The sequence below is a fragment of the Geotrypetes seraphini genome, chromosome 4 (assembly GCF_902459505.1).
Source record: "Geotrypetes seraphini chromosome 4, aGeoSer1.1, whole genome shotgun sequence".
NCBI lineage: Eukaryota > Metazoa > Chordata > Amphibia > Gymnophiona > Dermophiidae > Geotrypetes > Geotrypetes seraphini.
In genome coordinates this window covers 211859834-211882425 of record NC_047087.1, presented here as the reverse complement: position 1 = coordinate 211882425, position 22592 = coordinate 211859834, and the positions used below count along the sequence as shown (strand labels likewise).

The 22592-nt window shown below is 41.7% G+C and overlaps 1 protein-coding gene across 3 annotated transcripts in view; it reads right to left on the bottom strand.

Annotated features, from left to right (window-relative positions):
- The window catches only part of NCOA4 (nuclear receptor coactivator 4), a 51796-nt gene that overhangs the window by 4499 nt on the left and 24705 nt on the right, over window positions 1–22592 (bottom strand). For all 3 annotated transcript variants that reach the window (XM_033940767.1, XM_033940769.1, XM_033940768.1), the window contains 8 exons: window positions 11285–11439; window positions 10067–10207; window positions 9802–9890; window positions 6515–6623; window positions 6038–6145; window positions 4825–4968; window positions 3354–4706; window positions 2655–2747 (listed from right to left, as the gene is read on the bottom strand). In XM_033940767.1, coding sequence (XP_033796658.1) covers window positions 2655–2747; window positions 3354–4706; window positions 4825–4968; window positions 6038–6145; window positions 6515–6623; window positions 9802–9890; window positions 10067–10207; window positions 11285–11425 — 2178 coding nt within the window. In that variant the 5' untranslated portion in view covers window positions 11426–11439. The remainder of the gene's footprint in view (window positions 1–2654; window positions 2748–3353; window positions 4707–4824; window positions 4969–6037; window positions 6146–6514; window positions 6624–9801; window positions 9891–10066; window positions 10208–11284; window positions 11440–22592) is intronic.

Here is a 22592-nt window from a genome sequence, read left to right as displayed (position 1 = left end):
TCATCATGCAGAATGTGATGGACCAGTTGCAAGCAATCTCAAAAGAGGCGTTCCAGTGCTGCTTCCGACAGTTTCAGAACCGTTGGAAGAAGTGTGTGGCAGTCCAAGGGGACTACTTCGAAGGAGATTAGTATAAGATTGTTGTATCTGAATACAAGTATTTTTTTATGAATAAAGGTCTGATACTTTTTAAACAGCCCTTGTATTTTTCAGGTAGTAAACAGAGGTGTGTTGGGGGGGGGGGGGTTGTAACAAGTGCTGAACTGGTGGAAATTATACAAAGGTGCAACATATCAACTAATCTAAAAATGTGTCTAATAACCCTTACCTGTCATGCAGACCTCTGCGTTGGGTCCACTTCCCCTCCCGCTTGTTCACTGACTTACTTCTACTCCCATGCTAAGCCTGCTACTTCTCTGGATCTCCAGGCAGTTGCACTGGCAATAGCAAGAAGGTGGCAGAAATAAGGACATGCCCTTGTGCACACTGGTGCTTGCCCGGCTGGTCTCAAACAGAAGTTACATCAGAGTTTGTAACTTCTTGTTTCTGGGACTTAACACTCCAGCAATGAATGCACAGGGAATATTCTCATGCCTGCTTCCTGCTTTTGCAGCCACTATGCAGACTCAGGAGAAGTCAGTAAAACAAGCATGATCTCACAGGGAGACAGGCAGGGTAACACAAGATGAGGAGTGGAGACAGTTAGGTGAATGGTGAGGGGAAGACGACAGGGGGGAGGGGGAGCATTCATTTTCAGTTTTAGACATCACAACATATACCGTAGATTCTCAGTTATCCGGTACCCATGGAGATTGCTGGATAACTTTTTCTGGTTGCTTGAGAGTTACTATTTAAAAAAATACTGTAACAGCAGGCAGCCTTTCTTCTGTTCACTGGCTGCCACTACGACTTTGGTAAGGGAGAGGGGTTGTCATGACCGCGACCGCCTGCCGCTTCAGGGCCGAAGGGGGGTTGCCAGGACTGCCGCCTCAGGCCTGGAGAGACTGGCTCTGCCGCTTTGGGGGCTGGAGGGAGGTAGGGATGAGGGTTGTTTAGATCAGTGATTCCCAACCCTGTCCTGGAGGAACACCAGGCCAATTGGGTTTTCAGGCTAGCCCTAATGAATATGCATGAGAGAGATTTGCATATGATGGAAGTGATAGGCATGCAAATTTGCTTCATGCATATTCATTAGGGCTAGCCTGAAAACCCAATTGGCCTGGTGTTCCTCCAGGACAGGGTTGGGAACCACTGGTTTAGATGTTCGAGGAGCATGGGAAACTGTTTTTTTTGGTCAAAAATTTTTTTGCCAGTTGGTTGAGTGCCTGTTAGTTGAATAACTGAGATTCTACTGTACTACTTTTCTGGCTTTGTCCTAATTTTTTCTATCACTAATACTGAGCAGCAACTTATAACCTCAAAAAATAGCCAAGGAGGCTACCAGAGAGTGGAGGAAATCTAGAACGCTCTTCCAGAGGCTGTTATAAGGGAAAGCACCCTTCAGGGATTCAAGAAAAAGTTAGATAAGTTCCTGCTGGACCAGAACATACGCAGGTAAGGCTATACTTAAATAGGGCACTGGTCTTTGACCTAAGGGCCACTGCATGAGCGGACTGCTGGGCACGATGGACCATTGGTCTGACCCAGCAGCGGCAATTCTTATGTTCTTATGTAAAAATACAGTATAAACAAATTATGTGAAAAACACTGGGAAAGTATTTAATATTATGTTTATTCCATGCACTAAATTCATGCAAATATTTGCACACAGAGAAAGTGTATATTACACATTTTAATTCCATTATGCTATCACTATGAATGTATTTACTGCATCATTAATGCAGAGACAAATATTCATAACCAATTGCCAAAGCAAAAAAATAGATTAGCATGTGCAGAGCTCAAACATCCCTTAAATTGCAGAATAGCACTGCTGACAAGCAATTAGGAAACAAACTAATGTGTACAAGACATCTTTTACCCCAATTATAAGCTACTGATTTTGTAGTAAGGAAGGCCTAAAAGTTACAGTAAGGTCAATCAATGCTCACAGCCTGAAGTAATAAGCTAGGTGCCATTTATCTATCCACCTGATATACACTATACGAGAAGTCACTGCTGTGTTGTTAAATTAAAGTGTGAAAAAGATGGGGGGAAGGGTAGTTATCACAATGAGGCTGTGCAAAAGTCAGATCACAGCAGTACATGGGCTGATTCAACAGCAATGAAAAGTGCCTGATGGGAACTTACATACTTTAAACAGATGGCTTCCTCAGCCTTGCAAACTACATCAAGGATAGCATTAAAGTCACAATATTGCTTTCTTAAAAGAATGAACAAATACTAGACAAAAGAAAATTAACTGGCTTCATAAGTCTTAAGACACCATTGCTTGTGAGATCTGACTCACCCTCTTCACATCTGGCAATGAGTAAACAAGTATTTTACCTTAGGTCATCACACACAATAGATTTAATTAAAATTAGATACTACTGCTTCACATTTCTTTTTAACATAATATTATTGGCAAACTGCACAGCTCCCCCCCCCCCCCCCGCAAAAAAAAAAAAAAAAAAAAAAAAAGACTTAAACTTATAAGAAGCTCCTTTACCTCATAACTGAGGTCTAGTTTCAGCAAATGTGGATTTTCTTACCTGTAAAGGAGTTCGATATAACCACTGGTCTCTATCAGCAGTAAATTTCATGCAGGCAAAGAGGTCACAGACATCAGGAAGGCCGTAATAATTCTATAAAACAATACAGCTTTTTAGGATCACATATTGTGTGCAAAGTATTTCTTAAAAAAATAATATATCAGGTTTTCAGTGTAGGTGGTCAGGGAAAAGTACATGAATATCAAATCATTTGTTTTGTGCATGTGCCAGAACTTAAGAAAAAATATTTAACAAAACCTAGTGACATCAGTCAAGACATTCTAGAAAATATTTAGACACATGAAAGCTTGAAGAACATGTTCCATCACAAAGCATTTGTCCAGGAATCCTATGAAGCTCTGTGGGAGCACTGGTTTATAAATAGCTTATTTAGCAAATAACATTGAATACAAAACTTCAGGCAATTCTATTAAACTGCAAAACTGAAAATTTAGCATATTATCAGGCATGAGGCCATGTACCAGATAAATGCATTATTACCTGCACAAAGAAAAAAAAATGTTCAACTCTACTACTCAGATTGCTGGTACAAGAATGAAAAGAAGTCTCAGGCTACTATTTCATTGATGGCAAGCAACCTAATCTTCATCAAAAGAAAAAATATTGCAAGTCAGAAAAATGGAATGTTTCACAATCTTTCCTGGCCACTAGCCTCAAGTGTTATCAGAGAATACTCACATGTGCTCTTTTGCGTAGCAACCACTTATCCTCCACAGGGAGCTGTTTAGTATTTTCAACATTATCTGCCTTTCTGGAAGGTAACACCCAACTGTCTATGTTCAGAGGCTGATGGAATGGGGCTAGGAAATCCAATGTTTGACTCTTACAGATACTCTCAGCCATCTCCTTGCTTGCTTTCTCTTCCGTGTTTGCTGCTGTGCTTTGAGATTTGGTAATCCAGGCTTTTAGATGATTAACAGAGGCCTCAGGATTTTCAGGCTGTGCTGTGTCAGTTTGCTCCTCCGACATTCTTCTACAGGGGTGAAGCCAAATGCTCTGGGCAGATTCTTGACTTTCAGACTCCACGTTTGTCTTAGGCACCTGGTTCAGTGGCATCAAATTTTTATCTTTTCCATCTTTCTGCTGCTCCTCTGGAGTCCTTTTACAGGGATAAAGCCAGATGTTCAGGGCAGAGTCTGTTTTTGCAGATTCCAAGCTGGTCTTAAGCATCATGTTTTTATCTTCTTTCTTCTGTTCTTCTGGAGTTTTTCTGCAAGGGTGAAGCCAGATGCTCTGGGCAGATTCTCTATCAGATTCCAGGTTTGCCTTATGTACCTGGTTCAGTGGTATCACATTTTTTTCTTTTCCATCTTTCTGTTGCTCTTCAGGAATTCTTCTATGGGGTTGAAGCCACATGTTCAAGGTAGAGTCTGTTTTCTCAGCCTCCTGGCCTGTCTTAAGCACCTGATTCAATGGCATCCCATTTTTGTCTTTTCCTTCTTTCTTTAGCAGCCATTTCTTGAGAGCCTCCTCCTCACAGATTTCTCCACAGACGCACTCCGAGAAGCTTGTACAGGTCTCATTAGCCTTGCATACATCCTCTATTTTAAGTACCGACTGCTGATGCTGCAGAAGCCAGGTGTCACTGTTGGACACAACAGGAGACTTCTTCCCACTCAGATGCTCATTCAGGCACTTCAGGTTTCCAAGATTCTCAATCTCAACAGCAGCTGTTTGGCCACCACAATTGTTGCAGGATTTGGCTTTTAGGAGCCAATCATTCGTGTCATAGCTCTCTTTAAAGGGCCTAAACACACATTCCCACTTATCTGTTAAGTCACTTTTGACTTCAGCTTCAAAGGATGTAAGCAGCCAATCAGAAAGGTCCACATCTTCCTGCTCAAGAAATTCTAATTCGTCAATCTTCTCAATGGAGAAGGTGGAGCTGGCAACAGAACAATTCCGATTCCGAAAAGGCCTCTCCACTGGAACATCTTTTTGTTCAGTCTGCAGGACCCAATGCTCTAAATCCTTCAGCTGTCCAAAGATCTGATCCATGTTAAAAGAACAGCCTTTCAATGTGCAGAAATCCTAAATCACAAAACCATAATTAATTTAGTTGTTGGATTAAATGTAAAACATTATGCAAATAAATGTGCTAGAGTTCTGAAGTACATCTTTCTCATCCTCTCCCTTAGCACAAAGATACCTGGCTACTCTCTGTATTCTTCTCCAAGAGCCAATCTTGAATGTTGGAGCTAGGTAGAGGAAAAGCTTGAGGTGGAGTACTGGCAACTTTACTTTCCAGGATCCATTCGCTAAGTGATGTTTCCAGTCTTCCAGGTGCTGGTGTCTGTGAAATCAAACACATTTCCAGGATTATGAATGTTTCTGTATTGATGCGCTGTCGAGTGCTGTAAAATATAGCAGATACGAAGGACCTGTTATTTGTATATTGTGTATAATATGTGCTGTATGTTTATTTTATATGATTGTCTTTTGTAAAACCGCCTAGTTATAGGCGGTCAAGAAATCTTTTATAAATAAATAAATAAAATTTCATGGCATGGGGATAATAAAAAAAAGTTACATTGACATAAGCCTATACAAAATGCCTGGTGAAGCAGTACCAGATATTTGGATGTCATCTTTGATGACAAGAAGATAACCAATCCATGTGATAAGATAGAATGTTTGATACAACACATGGGTGATTAATAGAAATAAAACAAAAGAAAGGAAAATAAAGTACTACCTTTTTCTTATTGACCTAATTTATTGGTGACAGGCTTTCTAAGGCAGAACCGCCATTTTCAGGTCAAATATGAGAAGACGACAATATCAGAATATACAACCGAACCATGAAGCCATTTTAATGACAGGTTTTTGTGTGGTCCAACTTGGCCACAAAGTTAACCAGATGTGGGAAATTCTAGTTGTTCAAAGCAAGGTGATACTTGAACTTTCTAGAAAGCATGTATTCAATTGCATGTGTAACTGGCCTCTTATAATAGACCAACTAACAGAAAAGCATGTGTCATGATTTCATGACATGCAATTAGCTAATGGAGTGTTAAGACATCCAGAGTATTTCCTAGTGCTTTGATAAGCAGAGAAAAATTGCTCTGCTTGCATGACACAATCCAGTCTAATTTAGAACATGAAGGCATTCATCCTGCAAGCAGGAAAATTTAAAAGTGCATACAAATCACCTGTGCATGCATAAACCTATGAAGTAACACACGAACAATCAATTGTGCACAAAATGCATGTCTAAAGAATCAGAGAGATTAAAACGTGAAATGCCTGAAAATCATAATTTTTGTTATTTTTTTAATGAGCACAACCCCAACCTTTTTTTTCTTGAAAATGTACACCCCTGCAACTTAGTGCTAAAAGAAAAGAGGGAAAAATCTGGATACCTGTTCAAGTGCTGGCTTGAAGCAATTCTGATTCAACCAAGGATTCTGCAGCACAAAGTTACAGTGTGAAGAGCCACCACAGGAGCTTGAAATTTCGGCCTCTGAAACCTGTTTAAAATACAGGATTTTTACACAATGCAAAAGTCAGTCGGGCAAATCCAATATATGCCTTACTACTAATTTCTATAGCACTGCTAGACGTACGCAGCACTGTAGATTAAAACATTCAAGACAGTCCCTGTTCAGTAGAGCTTACAATCTAAACAAACACACAGGACAAGTACAGGGAGTTTCTCAGGCCTGCGTAATATACAAGCAAGTAGGGGTTAGGAGTTAAATGCCTTGTTCAAATTGTTTTACAGCGAGGGTTGGTAGAAGTCTAGGGGGAAAAAAAAGAGCTATATGTGTCATAAAAACACTGCGATTACACATGGGACCAAGGGTATACACATGCATTTTAAAGGGCTTCAGTCTTACCATAGTTTTGACAGAGCCAAAAGAAGTGATTGCATGGCGAAGTGCAGAACTGTCAGCCTCAAAACTCAGGAATGAAGACTCCTCTGGCTTGAGGGTCAGGCTACCCAGTCTTAAAAAAAAAAAAAAAGGACAAATTTATATTTCTTAAAATGCTTAAACTATACCATTTATGAAAATATTTAATAGGCTCTTATTTTATCCATATGAAGAATTTTTATAGCGTTTGTATCAGAAAACTATACATTCAGGAGCTGATTCTACAAACGAGTGTCCCGATGGTAGGCATCCTACCACTGTCTGGCAGCCAATCAGGATGCACATAAAAAAAATTTTTTTTTTCCAAATCTTTATTATTTTCAAAACTTACAGTAAGTGTAACCATAAATATCACATTTTATACATCAATAACACATATTAATGGGTAATAATATTCCATTAATATCCATTACAGAATTAGCCCCCCTCCCTCCTGAACAATTACAATGCAATCACATAAAATTTCTATAATGAACCCCAATATATCTAAATTTATTAATCTAACAGACCCCCATCCTCCCCCCTCTCGGATGTGCATGACAGAGGGAAAAACATTAATTAAACATTACAGTATTTTGCTAATGGCTCCCAAATCTCCTGAAATTTCTTAAAATTCCCTTTCTGAATGGCTAATATTCTTTCCATTTTATACACATGACACAATGAATTCCACCAAAAACTATAATTAAGCCTCGTCCAATTCTTCCAATTGCTCGTAATTTGTTGTATGACAACTCCTGTCATTATTAATAAAAGCCTGTTATTTTTAGATATTTGACTTTTAGCTCTCATTGACATGCCAAAAAGCACAGTATCATAGGATAATGCCACTGGATTTTCTAATAAGCAATTTATTTGGCCCCATATTGATTTCCAAAAAGCCAAAATAAATGGACAGTAGAACAATAAATGATCTAAAGTCCCTGCTTTGAGATGACAATGCCAACATTTATTAAAAACTTAGAGCTGTCCAACTTTTGTAACTGAACAGGGGTTCATAATGCTCTATGTAACAGAAAAAACCAAGTTTGTCTCATAGATGCTGACATTGTACATCTCATCCTCCAAGTCCAGATTCGTGGCCTTTGAGATGCAGGAATTTGGTGCTTAATCTCAATACTCCAAATATCCCTAAGACCAGTTTTTGGCTTCTTATTTATAAATCCAGCTATCAATTTATACCACTGTGCGGCCTGGTGTCCCAGGAAGTCTACTTGAAAGACTAAGAATTCCAAACTATACTGGTTATTTAAATTTTTCCATTCAGGGAACCCTGCCTGAATGGCCTGCTTCAGTTGCAACCATCTATAACTTTGTGATTTATTAAGTCCAAATTTATGTTGCAACTGTGAAAAGTCAAGCAGTTTACCATTAGATATAACATCCTCTAAAGTACGTATTCCTGCTATCATCCAATGCTTCCAGATAACCTTGAATCTGCCAATTTGAATCTTGGAGTTTAGCCAAATAGTTTGATTTGTTGATTTGTGAATTGGAATAGGTGTTAAATTATTGACATATCGTAACATTTTCCATGTATCTACTAGTATTCTGTTGTCTTTATATAATCTAGGCATTTTGATACTGAGAACATGGCATAATCGCAGAGGAAGCATAAAAAAAATTTAAAAACCACTCTGGCAAGGAAGGACACTTACACTGTAGGCATTTGTCACGAGTCTAGGGAGACACGTAAGAACACTTATGGGCATGGTTTCACCCGGAAGTGGCCTTAGGCGTATTTTAAGCATTCATACGCGTCTCCCTAGAGCCACAACAAATGCCTGAGATGTATGCCTGCAAAATGCTGGCCTACATTTCAAAAACAGATGCTGCCGACTGAGCTGATCATGACACGGGAATAGCCAATCAGCTGAGCCAGCAGGACTCCTGAAACCACAGCTTCAGGGAGTCCTGCCAACTCAGCTAATCGGGAAAAAATACCCCTGCCACGGTCAGTTGAGCCGGCTGCAGTAAAAAAAAAAACCCTTCCCCAGACACCCACCCCCTAACAATTGGCAGGAGGGATGCCCACTCCCTCCAAACACCGCACCACGACATCCCACTTGTACGTGTAGCAGAAGACTGGCAAGAGGGATGCCCATTCCCTCCTGCTGGCATACCCGCCTCTTCCAAAATGATATGTACTGAGGAGGGCCCTAAGGCCCTCATTAGCCCAAATACCTAAGGGCCCCCTGGGATGCACTGAGAGAGGCCTAAAACTCCAGTTGGCCCAGATATCAAAGGCTAATCACTGAGGGGTATCAGGCAGGAGGGAGTGGGCATCCCTCCTTCTGATCTTGGGGCTGGGTGTCGCACCTATCTTTGCGATCAGGCAAGCGCAATTCTCTAACCGGCGCTGGTTAGAGAATTGGGGGTAAGGCATCTGTTCTTTAAGATAAGACGTGATTCTGCATAGGATGCCGGTGAATGATTGACACGCAATTCTCAGCATCTTAGGTGGCATCCTATACACAATCAGGCCCTCAAAGTCTGCAAGTATCATGAGAACATTGAGATCTGAGAACCGTTTATTACTTGATACGTGTAAACAGGATGCGGTGATATATGCAAGCACAATGAAATCTTGTTTTTCCGTTGTGGGCCCTTATTTATGGAATGCCTTGTCAGGAATTTTTTCTGATTTGAGACAATTATACACTAATGAATCATACTCTTTCCTTATATTTATGTTTTTTTATTTGTTTAGTTTTGTTAGTTAGATCATTGTAGATATGTGATGTGTTCCATACTATGTATGTTAATTGTGAGCCACTTTGGTTAAGAGGATTATAAATATTTTAAATAAAATAATTTTTAAAATAACAAATACTTTCATTGTTTACAGAAGTAGAAAAAAGAGAATTAAGGGGATAATTCATCAGTGGCGATACTAAGACGCCCTATATTCCTATGGCCTTCTTAGCATTTAACGTGTATTAAATCCGTTAGCGCTCCTTAATGAATTCTCCCCCTAAGTAATTTGAACAGCTGGCAGTTTATCAAAAATTAGACCTTCCTGAAACATTATCTGCTTTTACCATGCTGAGATAAGTTAGCTGCTATAGATTCCAAAGGGGTTTTAAACACTTTATAAGCTACTGAACAACTTGCTTTTCAAGAATTTTTGCTATGTTTCCTCTTTGCTTTATAAATACCTTTGGTACCTCCTTTTCTCTTTGTACTGTATGTTACTGAAAAGTTGGTTTTAATAAAATTCAAAGTAGTCAAAGATCAGATGTATTGTTTACCTTTCTAGACAAGCAGAAATCTGATTAGCTAAGTCGTTACTATGAGGATTTTCCAACTGGTGGATTAGGCAAATGAACTGTCCCAACAACTGCAGAGAAAGCAAAATACAAAGCATTAAACAGATATAACTTCAGTACAAACACAATGGTTACTCAAACAGTGATGTCACATAACATACACATGGGCAGAGGAGTTTTCTACACTACACCACAAAAGCTGACAATTTCAATGAAGCAAAAGCAAGCCAGATAATTCTCATCTTACCCAATAGAGCTGCTGTGCCTGTTGTTGCAAGGCTTCCTCTTTCAGCTGCTGGATTAGTTCTACCTGCCCTAAGAGCCAAACCTCCCGACTACGCAGGCACTCCAGTTGACGGCTGATACACGCATGGATCTGAGCTTTAACCTGTAAGAACATCAGCTCATGAGCACATTCACACACTGCTTCATGGCAGTATATAAGAAATAAAATAATAATAATAATGAACAGACAGAACTACAGTGACACCTTGGCTCAGTCTTCTGGAATGATTCATATACTTTCACGTTTTGGTGTTCAAAAATGTGCAACTGTCACCTCAAGAACTGCTTTCTTTGTGTCAAAACTAGTATGTGGCACACCACCCTATATCATACAGTAATCTGCAATAGCCAATCACCACAAAACCTTAATCCTCCTATGCCACTAGTTTCAAGAGGTGTCTCAACTGCTTATAAATCCAGATTTTAACAATATGCATGTGTAGTTACCCACATCACACAGGCTGAATCATGTAACACAAAATCCCCGTCCCTAGAAAATTAAAAAATATTTGCAAGCACAAAATGATTTAGTGATCCATAACAATGCAGATAATTCCTTGAAGATTCAGGGGTTTGGTCCAAGCTTGATTGCATGGTACATCCCCTATTAAACAAATAGATCCCAAGCTTCACCGAATAATCTCCTTAATAAACAGATTTGCCTTAACATCACCCTCAGTGCTTTGCAGAGCTGGCAAAAGCATTTTTACAACTGAACAAACAATGAATCACAAACAGAAATAGCGGCAAGCTTTCATCAGTGTGCTTTCTAGAAGTAAAAATAACTAAGCACCGATGGTCCCAATAGAGCTAAGGCGAAAAGGACAATGCTGCCAACAACATCTCTTTCTCCACTCATATCAGATTTGGAAATAATATGAACTGTTTATTCCATAATCACTCAGATATTACAACTAATAAGCCTGCCTTGCTACCGTATGCACAAAGGCACCATCCTGGTACTTTGTTCACTCCTTGTTTTCTAAACCCCAAAGAAATCGATATTGGGCTACAAAATCATATTTTAAATAGAAATAACACCGATATACTATTTCAATAGAGTTAGAAAACCAGGACTGGTAGAAAGCTGAAGCGAGACTGGCAACAAGCTAAACCAAGAATACTAAATACTAAATAGGAATCAACAAAAAGAGAATAGATTGAGTCAGTGAACAAATACCTCTCTGCCATTGTCTTTAATCTGCTGCTCTGCCTTCAGGATCCCAGCAATAGCCACCTCCAGGTCCTTCTTAGCTTGGAGACATTTCATGAGGGGAGATCTGCCAACAGCACCCCCATTCTGATCCTTTGATGAACTCATTCTTCTCCGTAGTTCTGCATCAAGGAATAAGAATTAACACCAGTTTACTTGCTTACTATAGCTACCTCACAAAATATTGAACTAGATTGTATTGGATAAGTGCCACCTGAATGTCATTTTCTGTTGGGCTTAGCTCTTGAAACTTCATTCTCTGGGTCATTTCTATTGTTATGTACTTTCAGTATTGTCCCAAATATCAATAAAAAGGTGCATGGCTTGTAAAAGCTGACTGTGTTAAATGATTGACACTTCCCTGTATTTACCTGTCAAGTCTTTTTTTTTTTTAATGATGTTTCTCATTTTCTTTTCTTTAAAGGCTTTCTGAAACCAAACTAAAATCTGGGTTTAGGCTTTTGCCAAAATCCTACTAAACTTTTGGCAAACTCCATACTGCAGAAAATGGGTTGCACCCCGCTCTCCCGCACTCCACCATTCTCCTCAAGCTGCCAAACCACTCTATAGGCTCTCCACAGGCCTAACTTAACCCCTGGTAATCTACTGGTCACTTCAGGGGCAGGAACAGAACTTGCTCATTCCCGCCCATCGCCAACACTAAATCAAAATGGCTGCTAAGACTGCCACAGGCGGTCTTGGTAAGCATTTTGAGAATAGTACCCTGCACTCAACCAGGAATGGTATTGACACCATAAATCTGAAAGTGGTCATTAAGCTCAACCATGCTGTGCGGATACAACCAGCACAGCAGGGAGCTAGGCTAAGGACAGGAGCACCGACACCATGACCTACCATTACATTACATTCCAATCTGTATGCCACCAAAGCCCTTATGGATAACAAAAAATATTAGATTATGTTCAAACCCAGTTAGACTATAATGACAGATATAGAATTATAAACAGAATAAGGCATCAATATTCATGTTAAAAATTTCTTTAACAAAAATGTTTTAAGAAGTTTTCTAAAAACTATTTAACAAACCCTCTAACTAAAATGGGAAGTTCATTCCAAATTAAAGGAGCCTGATAAAAAAAAAAAAGAAGCAGCATTCCAATGAGTAAATAATTTGATTGCCTTTGGAGACAGAAATTACAGATAAAATTATTTCTGTGAAACAAGATCTGGCCTACCCACTAAAAATGTAATGAATTCCATTAAATACCATGGCACCTGGCCATACACGATCTTAAAAATAGCACAAAGCTTAAAATAGATCCTTGCATTAATTGACAACCAATGTAATTTGATAGAATTATTCCATATATTATCATATTTAGAGATAACAAAAATCACCCTAACTACACTATTTTACACCATTTGTAATCTTCTCAATAGCCCTTTAGTACAACCCAGATAGACTATATTATAGTAGTCCATCTGGGATGAACGAGTGAACCAAAATTGCAAAACCTGATTTATCAAAATATTTTTGAACAGCCTGTTTAACAGTCCAAATGGTTTCTCAAAGTTAACCTGACACGCCACTGTCAGCAAATTATCCAACTGCACATCTAACATTATAGTTTGCATAGCAAATATAGAATTGCTTTAATCTAAAGATGGCAAAAGATCAGATCTAGCCAAATCCTGTGAACCCAACCAAAGAAATGTAGTTTTATCTATATTTATCTTCAGTTTATGAGATGTTATCCAATTCTCCACGGTATTACAAAACCAACTTTAATATATTCCAATCTGGGGCGTGGCTTGGCGCGCGCACAAAATGGAGGTGTGATCGCAATGCTCCTCTAACCCGGGCAACGGTTTGAATCTTTGAAAGTATCTTGAGGCTTTTTTTTCTTCCCCGAAGAAGCTGAAATAGTTTTATGATTATGGCGTGTACGCGGCAAGCAAAGATTGATGCGGCTTTCGCAGTGGCAGGGACGGCGAAGCGCGTCAAACATGATCAGGTGACACCATCTAAAGCGCCTCTTCCGGAGAAAGCAACGGAAGTACTGGATAAGAATGAAGTAATGGCAGAACTGCAGAATATACAAAAAATGCTTCAGGATAACACAAATAAAATCAGTGAAGTAAAGGAAGAAGTGTTAAACATAAATAGACAGATGGAAGTCACTAACCAAAGAATGTCTTTATTGGAAAATAAAATGGATCAACTGGAATTGAATTTGAATCAATGTAAAGCTGATAGTCAAACTATAAAAGAAATGTAGAAACAACTGGAAGATTACGAAAACAGAGGAAAAAGAAAGAATGTGAAAATTATTGGCTTAGCTGAAGGTTTGGAAGAGGGGAATGTTATTCAATTTTTGGAAAACCTGTTACCAAAATTACTGCAACTAAATTTGAAACAGCCCCTAGAAATAGAACGAGCACACAGGATTCCATATAAACGGTCAGCAAGTCAAGTAAGACCAAGGCCTTTAATTTTCAAACTTTTACATTTCCAGCAGGCAATCGAGATATTAAACTTGGCAAAAGCGGACAAAAACTTAAATTATAAGGGCTCCAAGTTATTATTTGTGCCTGATTTCGCAAAAAATATGGCGTACACAAGAAAGCAGTTCCTCATGTTAAAACTTCTAATGAAAGAAAAAGGGCTTACCTATGGATTATACTATCCCGCAAAAATGAGTGATCAATGGAAATAAGTTCTTATTTTTTGAAGATCCGGAAATAACGAAGCAATGCCTATCTGGACAAAGTGATGTCTTTTGGTTTCTGGACATGTTATTAAAACTGGAGGAGGGACTTGGAGAGCTTATGGAGGAAAAAAGGAAAAAGAGTATGATTTTTGGATGCAACACAACAAAATTAAAATACTGCTTCTCAGAGTTATGTCATAAAATACAGGGGATTGGTCTTGAAGATGGAATGGAGCTAGCAGAGAATTCAAATTCTTCTGTGTCAAGAGGAGTAAAAAAAAACAACAATAAACAGCAGCATACTAGGAGAATTGTTATATCTTGACACAACTTTTTAATTTCTGTTAGTTGAAATATTCAGACATTGCAAGTTTAAGTGGAAGATAAGCTTCTCCAGTATGCTTTAGGTCTCTGAGATGATAACAGATTAGTAGAAACAGAGGTGTAATAAGGTGTTCTAAACTGTTCAAAAGACTAGGATTGAGGATTCCCTAATCAATCTCAGGGGCTGTCAAAGATTCCAAATGGAACACATTATCACCTTTTCCAAGAATCTAATTTATAGATGATTCTTTTCACCTGTCATCTCAATGGCATGATTATATTCTGTCAGGAAACACGAGATCAGTTATAAAGGAGTGGGTTTGTCATTGATACTATTTGACTTTCATTATCAAAACATTTAAGTTGATGTTGAGAAGAGATACATGGTCTCTTCATTTATTACAGGAAAAGCAATTTATATGTTAATTTATTTCTTAGTTTTTGATATGAATTGTTTGTCATAATGGATATTGACGTACAGATATTAAAATTAGTTATGGATAATGATTAATTGTGACTATATGGTTAATAACAAAAAGGTGGGGTATTAATTTCAGATATAGATATAAAGATGACCTTATATTTAATATACTTGTTTCTGATCTAGGGGGGGAAAGGAAAAGATATGAACTTCTAAGAAGTAATATATAAAAGGTTAAATATTATTGATTAACTTAGACTTTAAGGGGAATTTTATTTGGATGATTTGCTGAGAAGTTCTTAATTTGAATATTAAAATGTTTTAGGATGATATTTGGGAATGGAAAGATATTAATCGTGATAGTAGAAATTAATGGGGGAATGAATGCTCTATGAACTTATTTATTCATTTTATTTTTTTTATATAAAAATGATTTAATAGGAGGAGGTATAGATAGGGCTTTATGAAAATTTCTTAAAAATGAATGAGTAGGGATTTCATTGTTGTATGGGTAGGTAATGAAAGTATTTGATTGTAATAAATTAGAGCATAAATTTATTAATTTTTAGTATCAACAAGGGAAGGATGTGATAAAGTTGCCTGGGGAAGGGGGTATTGTGATTACTAATCTTATGTATGTTCCAAGGCAGTCAATATATGTGGGAGGTGGGAGAGGGAAAAGAGAGGGGGGTTGTTTAATTGGGGGTCTGGGGGGAGTTTGTAAGGAAAAATTTAACTTTAAAAATTTTAAAAGCTGGGTGATGGTGTCTATTCATTGTAATTTAAATAATTCTAAATATTCCTGCTGGATTATGTTTATGGGAATAAAAACTTAATGGAGATTAAATTTTTTTCATTAAATGTTAATGGTCTTAACCATCAAATAAAAAGGAAAAAAATGCTGGCCTTTCTGAAACAACAGAATGCTGACATATATTATATACAGGAGACGCACCTGTCAATGATAGAATCAAAAAAGTTAGAGGGGGGTTGGGTGAAGCAATGTTTTTCTGCCTCTGCCAATGGGAAAAAAGCTGGGGTTGCCATACTAATAAACAAAAAAAATGTACAGCTAATTTTCAATTGATTGATGCTGATCTAATGGGTAGGTGGGTTCATGTGAAAATGAGCATGGAAAATAATACCCTGGAATTGTTTAATGTATATGCACCAAATTCGAATCAAGGTGAATTTTTTTAAAGAGTTGCAACAATTAATACTCCCACTAATTTAGTAATGGCTGGAGATTTCAATGCTGTAATGGATCCATTATTGGATAAAAAAAACCAAGTAATATTATGAAATCATTAGGATTAGATAATTTAGTACAATCTTGTAATTTGAAAGATATGGCGGATACTTCATTTTGATGATCGGGAATTTTCATTTTACTCACAAGTTCATAAATCTTTTTCAAGAATAGATTATATCTTTGTCTCAAATCAAATAGTACAAGTGACAAAAGCTTCCATAGATCCTATTGTTTTATCTGATCATGGTGGTGTATTGATTGAATTTAATTTTGATAAGCAGGATTATAGCAGGTCTGTATGGAGATTCAATACCGTAACAGTTGTTTTTTTTTTTTTTTTTTTTTCCTTTATTTATTGGATTATTCATTACAATATCTCTGTAACAAACATACATGAATGAACACAAAAAAAAATTACAAATATACAAAATGTAAATTCCCAAATGGGAATTAACATAATATAAGAAAACTAATTCAACCGTATCCTAGTCCACATTAAAGCTGATCGCCAGTACAAATAAAACATCAAAGCAAATCTTTCTATCTACTTTCTAGGAACAGGCAAATGGCTATTATATATAATACACATCATCCTCCAAAAGTAAACCAAATTAAGGAATTAAACTTTCAACAAAGGTTTCTCTTTGATAAAATCTTCCACCTGGGCTGGATCACCGTAACAGTTGTTATCCAGGGACAGCAGGCAGCTATTCTCACTAGTGGGTGATGTCATCCAACAGAGCCCCGATACGGACGTCTCACAAGCATGTCTTGCTTGAAGAAACTTAGAAGTTTCGAGATGCCCGCACCGCGCATGCGCCAGTGCCTTCCCGCCCGATGGACCGGGCGTGTCTCCTCAGTTCAGGTAGCTAGCCTGAGAAGCCAACCCAGGGGAGGTGGGTGGGACGTGAGAATAGCTGCCTGCTGTCCCTGGATAACAACTGTTACGGTAAGTAACATTGCTTTATCCCAGGACAAGCAGGCAGGTATTCTCACTAGTGGGTGACCTCCAAGCTAACCTCAATGGGATGGTGGGAGTGTTGGCAACTTAAGAGAATAAATTTTGTAACACTGTTTGGCCAAACTGTCCATCCCGTCTGGAGAAAGTATCCAGACAATAATGAGAGGTGAAGGTATGAAACGAGGACCAAGTGGCAGCCTTACAAATCTCCTCAATTGGTGTCGATCTGAGGAAGGCTACAGAGGCTGCCATTGCTCTGACCTTATGGGCTGTGACCTTACAAGGAAGGGATAATCCAGCCTGGGCATAGCAGGAAGAGATACAAGCCGCCATCCAGTTGGAGATGGTACGCTTCGATACAGGTCGTCCCAACTTGTTCGGATCAAAGGAGACGAAAAGTTAAGGAGCAGTTCTGTGTGGCTTGGTGCGATCCAGGTAGAAAGCCAAAGCACGTTTACAGTCCAGAGTGTGAAGAGCTGATTCTCCATGATGAGAATGAGGCTTTGGAAAAAATACTGGAAGTACAATGGATTGGTTGAGATGAAATTCAGAGACCACTTTAGGCAGGAATTTCGGATGAGTGCGGAGGATCACCTTGTCATGATGGAATACTGAAAGGTGGATCCGCCACTAAGGCCTGAAGTTCACTGACCCTGCGAGCAGACGTGAGGGCCACCAGAAAAACCACTTTCCAGGTGAGATACTTAAGTGGAGCCCTGTTGAGAGGTTCAAACGGAGGCTTCATGAGTTGAGAAAGGACGACATTGAGATCCCAAACCACAGGAGGAGGTTTGAAGGAGGATTGACATGGAAAAGTCCTTTCATAAATCTGGAAACCACAGGATGAGCAGAAAGAGGTTTCCCCTGTAGAGGCTGATGGAAAGCCGCAATAGCACTCAGGTGGACTCTTATAGATGTAGACTTGAGACCAGACTGAGACAGGTGTAGAAGATAGTCCAACACAGAGGATAGGGAAGCTCGCTGAGGCTCCTTGGCATTGGAAATACACCAGGAAGAGAATCTAGTCCACTTTTGGGAGTAGCATTGTCGAGTAGCAGGCTTCCTGGAAGCCTCTAAGACATCCCTCACCGCTTGAGAAAACTGGTGAGGAGTTACGTTGAGAGGAACCAAGCTGTCAGGTGGAGAGACTGCAGGTTGGGATGAAGCAGTGATCCTTGATGTTGAGTAAGCAGAGAAGGAAACACTGGAAGAAGGACTGGTGCCCTGCTGCTGAGTTGAAGCAGAAGAGAGAACCAAGGTTGTCTGGGCCACCGAGGAGCTATCAGAATCATGGTGGCTTGGTCTGATTTCAATTTGACCAGAGTCTTTTGAATGAGAGGAAATGGAGGAAACGCATACAGAAATCGATTCCTCCAATCCAGCAGAAAGGCATCTGCCTCGAGGCGATGAGGAGTGTAGATCCTGGAGCAAAACTGAGGCAGTTTGAAGTTGTGGGGGGCTGCAAAGAGGTCTATCTGAGGCGTCCCCCATTGTGCAAAGATCTGATGAAGGGGGTTGGAATGGAGAGTCCATTCGTGAGGCTGGAGGAGTCTACTCAAGTTGTCTGCCAAGACATTGTCCTTATGTAGACAGCTTTGAGGAAGGCATTGTGGCGAACTGCCCAATCCCAGACTCTGAGAGCTTCCTGGCAGAGGGAGGCCGATCCCGTGCCCCCCTGCTTGTTTACATAATACATGGCGACCTGGTTGTCTGTGCGGATGAGGACCACCATGTCATGAAGCAGATGTTGAAAAGCTTGAAGAGCATAGAAGATTGCTCTGAGCTCCAGAAGATTGATCTGATGGAGGCGGTCCGCACTGGTCCAGAATCCCTGAGTGCGAAGCCCATCCAGATGAGCCCCCCAGGCATAGGCCGAGGAATCGGTTGTGAGAACCTTCTGATGAGGAGGAGTGTGAAACAGCAAACCTCTGGATAGATTCGAAGAGGTCATCCACCAAAGTAGAGACTGCCGAAGAGCAGGAGTGACTATGATGTGTCGAGTCAACGGGTCTGATACTTGAGTCCATTGAGAAGCTAGGGTCCACTGAGGAATTCTGAGATGGAGCCTGGCAAAGGGTGTCACATGAACTGTAGAGACCATGTGGCCCAGGAGGACCATCATGTGTCTCGCTGAGATGGACTGGCGAGAAGATACAGACTGGCAGAGATGAAGAAGAGCATCCATGCGCTGAGGAGGAAGGAATGCTCGAAGCTGAATGGTGTCCAGTACCGCCCCGATGAAGGGAAGGGACTGGGTAGGCTGCAGATGGGATTTGGGGAAGTTGATCTTGAAGCCCAAGCTCTGCAGGAAGCAGATCGTGGTCAAGGTCGCCGAAATGACCTCTGGAGCAGAGGGGGCCTTGATGAGCCAGTCGTCGAGGTAGGGAAATACCTGAAGACCCCTGTTCTGGAGTGCAGCGGCCACCACCACCAGACACTTCGTGAAGACTCTGGGAGACGAGGACAGGCCGAAAGGAAGCACTCGATACTGCAGATGTAGATGTCCCACCCGAAATCTGAGGAACTGGCGGGAGGCCGGATGAATGGGAATGTGAGTGTAGGCCTTCTTGAGATCCAGAGAGCATAACCAGTCGTTCCGCTCGAGGAGGAGGTAGAGAGAAGCAAGGGTCAACATGCGAAACCTCTCCTTTACTAAAAACTTGTTGAGGACTCGAAGGTCCAGGATGGGTCATAGGTCGCCCGTCTTCTTCGAGACGAGGAAGTACAGGGAGTAAAAACCCCGGTTGTGCTGGTCCACCGGGACCGGCTCGACGGCCCGAAGCCGAAGCAAAGCCTGAGCCTCCTGAAGGAGAAGGGCGGTCTGCGTTAAGTTGGAAGGATACTCTCTTGGAGGGTGGTCCGGGGGGACCCGATGGAAATGAAGAGAGTATCCTTCTCTTACGATGGAAAGGACCCAGAGGTCGGTGGTAATAGCCTCCCATTGATGGTAAAAATGATGGAGGCGACCCCCGATGGGAAAAATAGGGGGATGCAGAACGAGGTCGGTTATGCTCCCTGGAAGAGAGTCAAAAAGGCTGAGTAGCCTTCGGTGCAGTCGGTGGCTGAGGTTTCTGCTGAGCCTTCTGGGGAGGCTGTCTCTTCGCCGGTTGTCTCGCAGCAGGAGTCTGACGAGGGGTGTAGCGCCGCTGATAAATCAAAGGCGGTCTAGAAGGTCGAGACTGCTGAGGCTTGGGCTTAGGCCGAAGGATAGATTGAAAAGACTTTTCATGATCCAAAAGTTTCTTGGTAACAGTCTCGATAGACTCGTCGAATAAATCAGCGCCCGCACAAGGCACATTGACAAGTCTGTCTTGGAGGTTCGGATCCATGTCAATTGTCCGAAGCCATGCCAATCGACGCATGGCCACGGAACAGGCGGCAGCACGTGCCGAGAGCTCGAAGGCATCGTACGAGGACTGCATCAGCTGAAGACGGAGCTGGGAAAGGGAGGCTACCACTTCCTCGAACTCGAATCGAGCCTGAGCATCAATGTAAGGAGTAAACTTGCGGAGCACCGGCAAGAAGAACTCCAAATATGAAGAAAAAAAGAAATTATAATTGAGCACTCGAGACGCCATCATAGAATTCTGGTAGATTCTCCTACCGAACTTATCCATCGTTCTCCCCTCTCGTCCCGGTGGTACAGAGGCATAGACCTGGGAGGGATGAGAACGCTTGAGAGAGGACTCGACCAGCAGGGATTGGTGAGAGAGTTGAGCGCCCTCAAACCCCTTATGATGAACAATGCGATATCTTGCATCCAATTTGCTCGGGACCGCAGGGATGGAGTACGGCGTCTCGAAACATCGCATGAATGTTTGATCCAGTAATTTATGCAGAGGAAGTCGAAGAGACTCCGCAGGAGGATTAGGCAAGTGCATGGTGTCGAGATACTCCTTAGAATACCGAGACCCAGTGTCCAAAGTCACATCCAAGTCATCCGCCATTTGCCGGAGGAAGGAAGAAAAAGACAACTGGTCCGCCAGTACCGGCCTCCGAGACGGACTGGAGGTAGTAGAAGCCTCAGGATCCAGGGAGACTTGGGAGCGACAAGGAGAATAAGAGGTAGATGGCTCCTCGTACTCCGGCCCCTCCTGGGGAGATAAATCAGATGAGGAGTACCCCAGACGTGGCAGCTTCTTCTGTGGCGAAACCTCCGAGTGGCGCGAGGAGTGCCGAGAGGAGTGTCTGGATCGATGTCCCTCCCGGTGCCGGGAGGGAGAGCGAGAACGTCTATACTTCGCATGGTCCCCCGAAGCTTCCAGTGAATGTATGGGACTGGAAGCGGTAGAGCGAAGGGGCGGAATGGAGGCCGCCTCCCGTGTTGCAGCCCAGGCCTGGTATGGAGTGCGGAAGAACTCTTCCTGTGATTTACTATGCCCAGGACTTCGATCATCAGTCGGGGGAACGGCACCGTGATGGCGCGGAGGCGTAATGGGCTCTAAAGGAGGCATATCGCTAAAGGAAGCCCGCCTCGAGGGACCAGCCGCCCTTCGCCGCTCCTCCTCGTCAAACAACGAGATCGATCGACGAGGGGGAGGGGGCGGTCCGCCCCCTGGGACCGGGACCGGGAGGTCACCTGGATGGAGGCGATTAATCTGGGCCCCATAGTCTGCATGAGCTCGACAAACTGAGCTTCCAGCAGGGACCGCAGCGAAGCCGATATGGAGGGATCCGCACCGAAAGGGGGTCCTCCAGCACGGTCTTCGCGCTCCTTCGTGGTCGAGTGCTTCTGCTTGGCAGCTTTCGGCACTTTAATGACCACAGGTGGAATAGTGGAAGGCGGTACCTGAGCCGAGGAGACGGGGACAGGCACCGACGTCGAACTCGTGGCCGAAGTCGGGGTAAACGAAGCCGGCTTCAAAAGGCCCGGAGTCGCAGGAGCAGTCGCTGGTTTCGCATGGACAGGCGAAGCGGCCGATGAAGTCGAAGCCGAAGGTTCTTTAGCAGCTTCCATCTTGAACATCGACTCCCACAACAGGCAGCGCCACTTAAACGCTCGCGCTGTTAGAGTGGAACAAGGCCGGCACGATTTCGGGAAATGTTCTGGACCAAGACACTGCAGGCAGCGTCGATGCGGGTCCATCAGCGAAATCGCGCGCTGGCACTTGCTACACTTTTTAAAACCGGTGATTGGCCGGGACATAGGCCGAAAAAGCTCCGCCGCTAGATCGAAGGAGCTGGGCCTGAGCCACGTGGCCGACCCGGCCGACTCGCCGGAAGAAAATTTTTTTTTATTTTTTTTTTAAATAAAAGAAAGAAAACACACGAAAAGAGGAAAAGAAATCCAAAATCGCGGAATTAGAAGGCAATAAAACGGGAATTCAGTCAGCGCAGAATTGAAGTAAAACTTCTCAGCTCCGCGGAAAGAAAAGAACTGAGGAGACACGCCCGGTCCATCGGGCGGGAAGGCACTGGCGCATGCGCGGTGCGGGCATCTCGAAACTTCTAAGTTTCTTCAAGCAAGACATGCTTGTGAGACGTCCGTATCGGGGCTCTGTCGGATGACATCACTCACTAGTGAGAATACCTGCCTGCTTGTCCTGGGATAATACATTGATTGCGGATTCAAATTTCCTTGAAGAATTTAAATTAAAAATGATTGAATTTTTTCAAATTAACATTTCAGAAGAAATTACCATAGA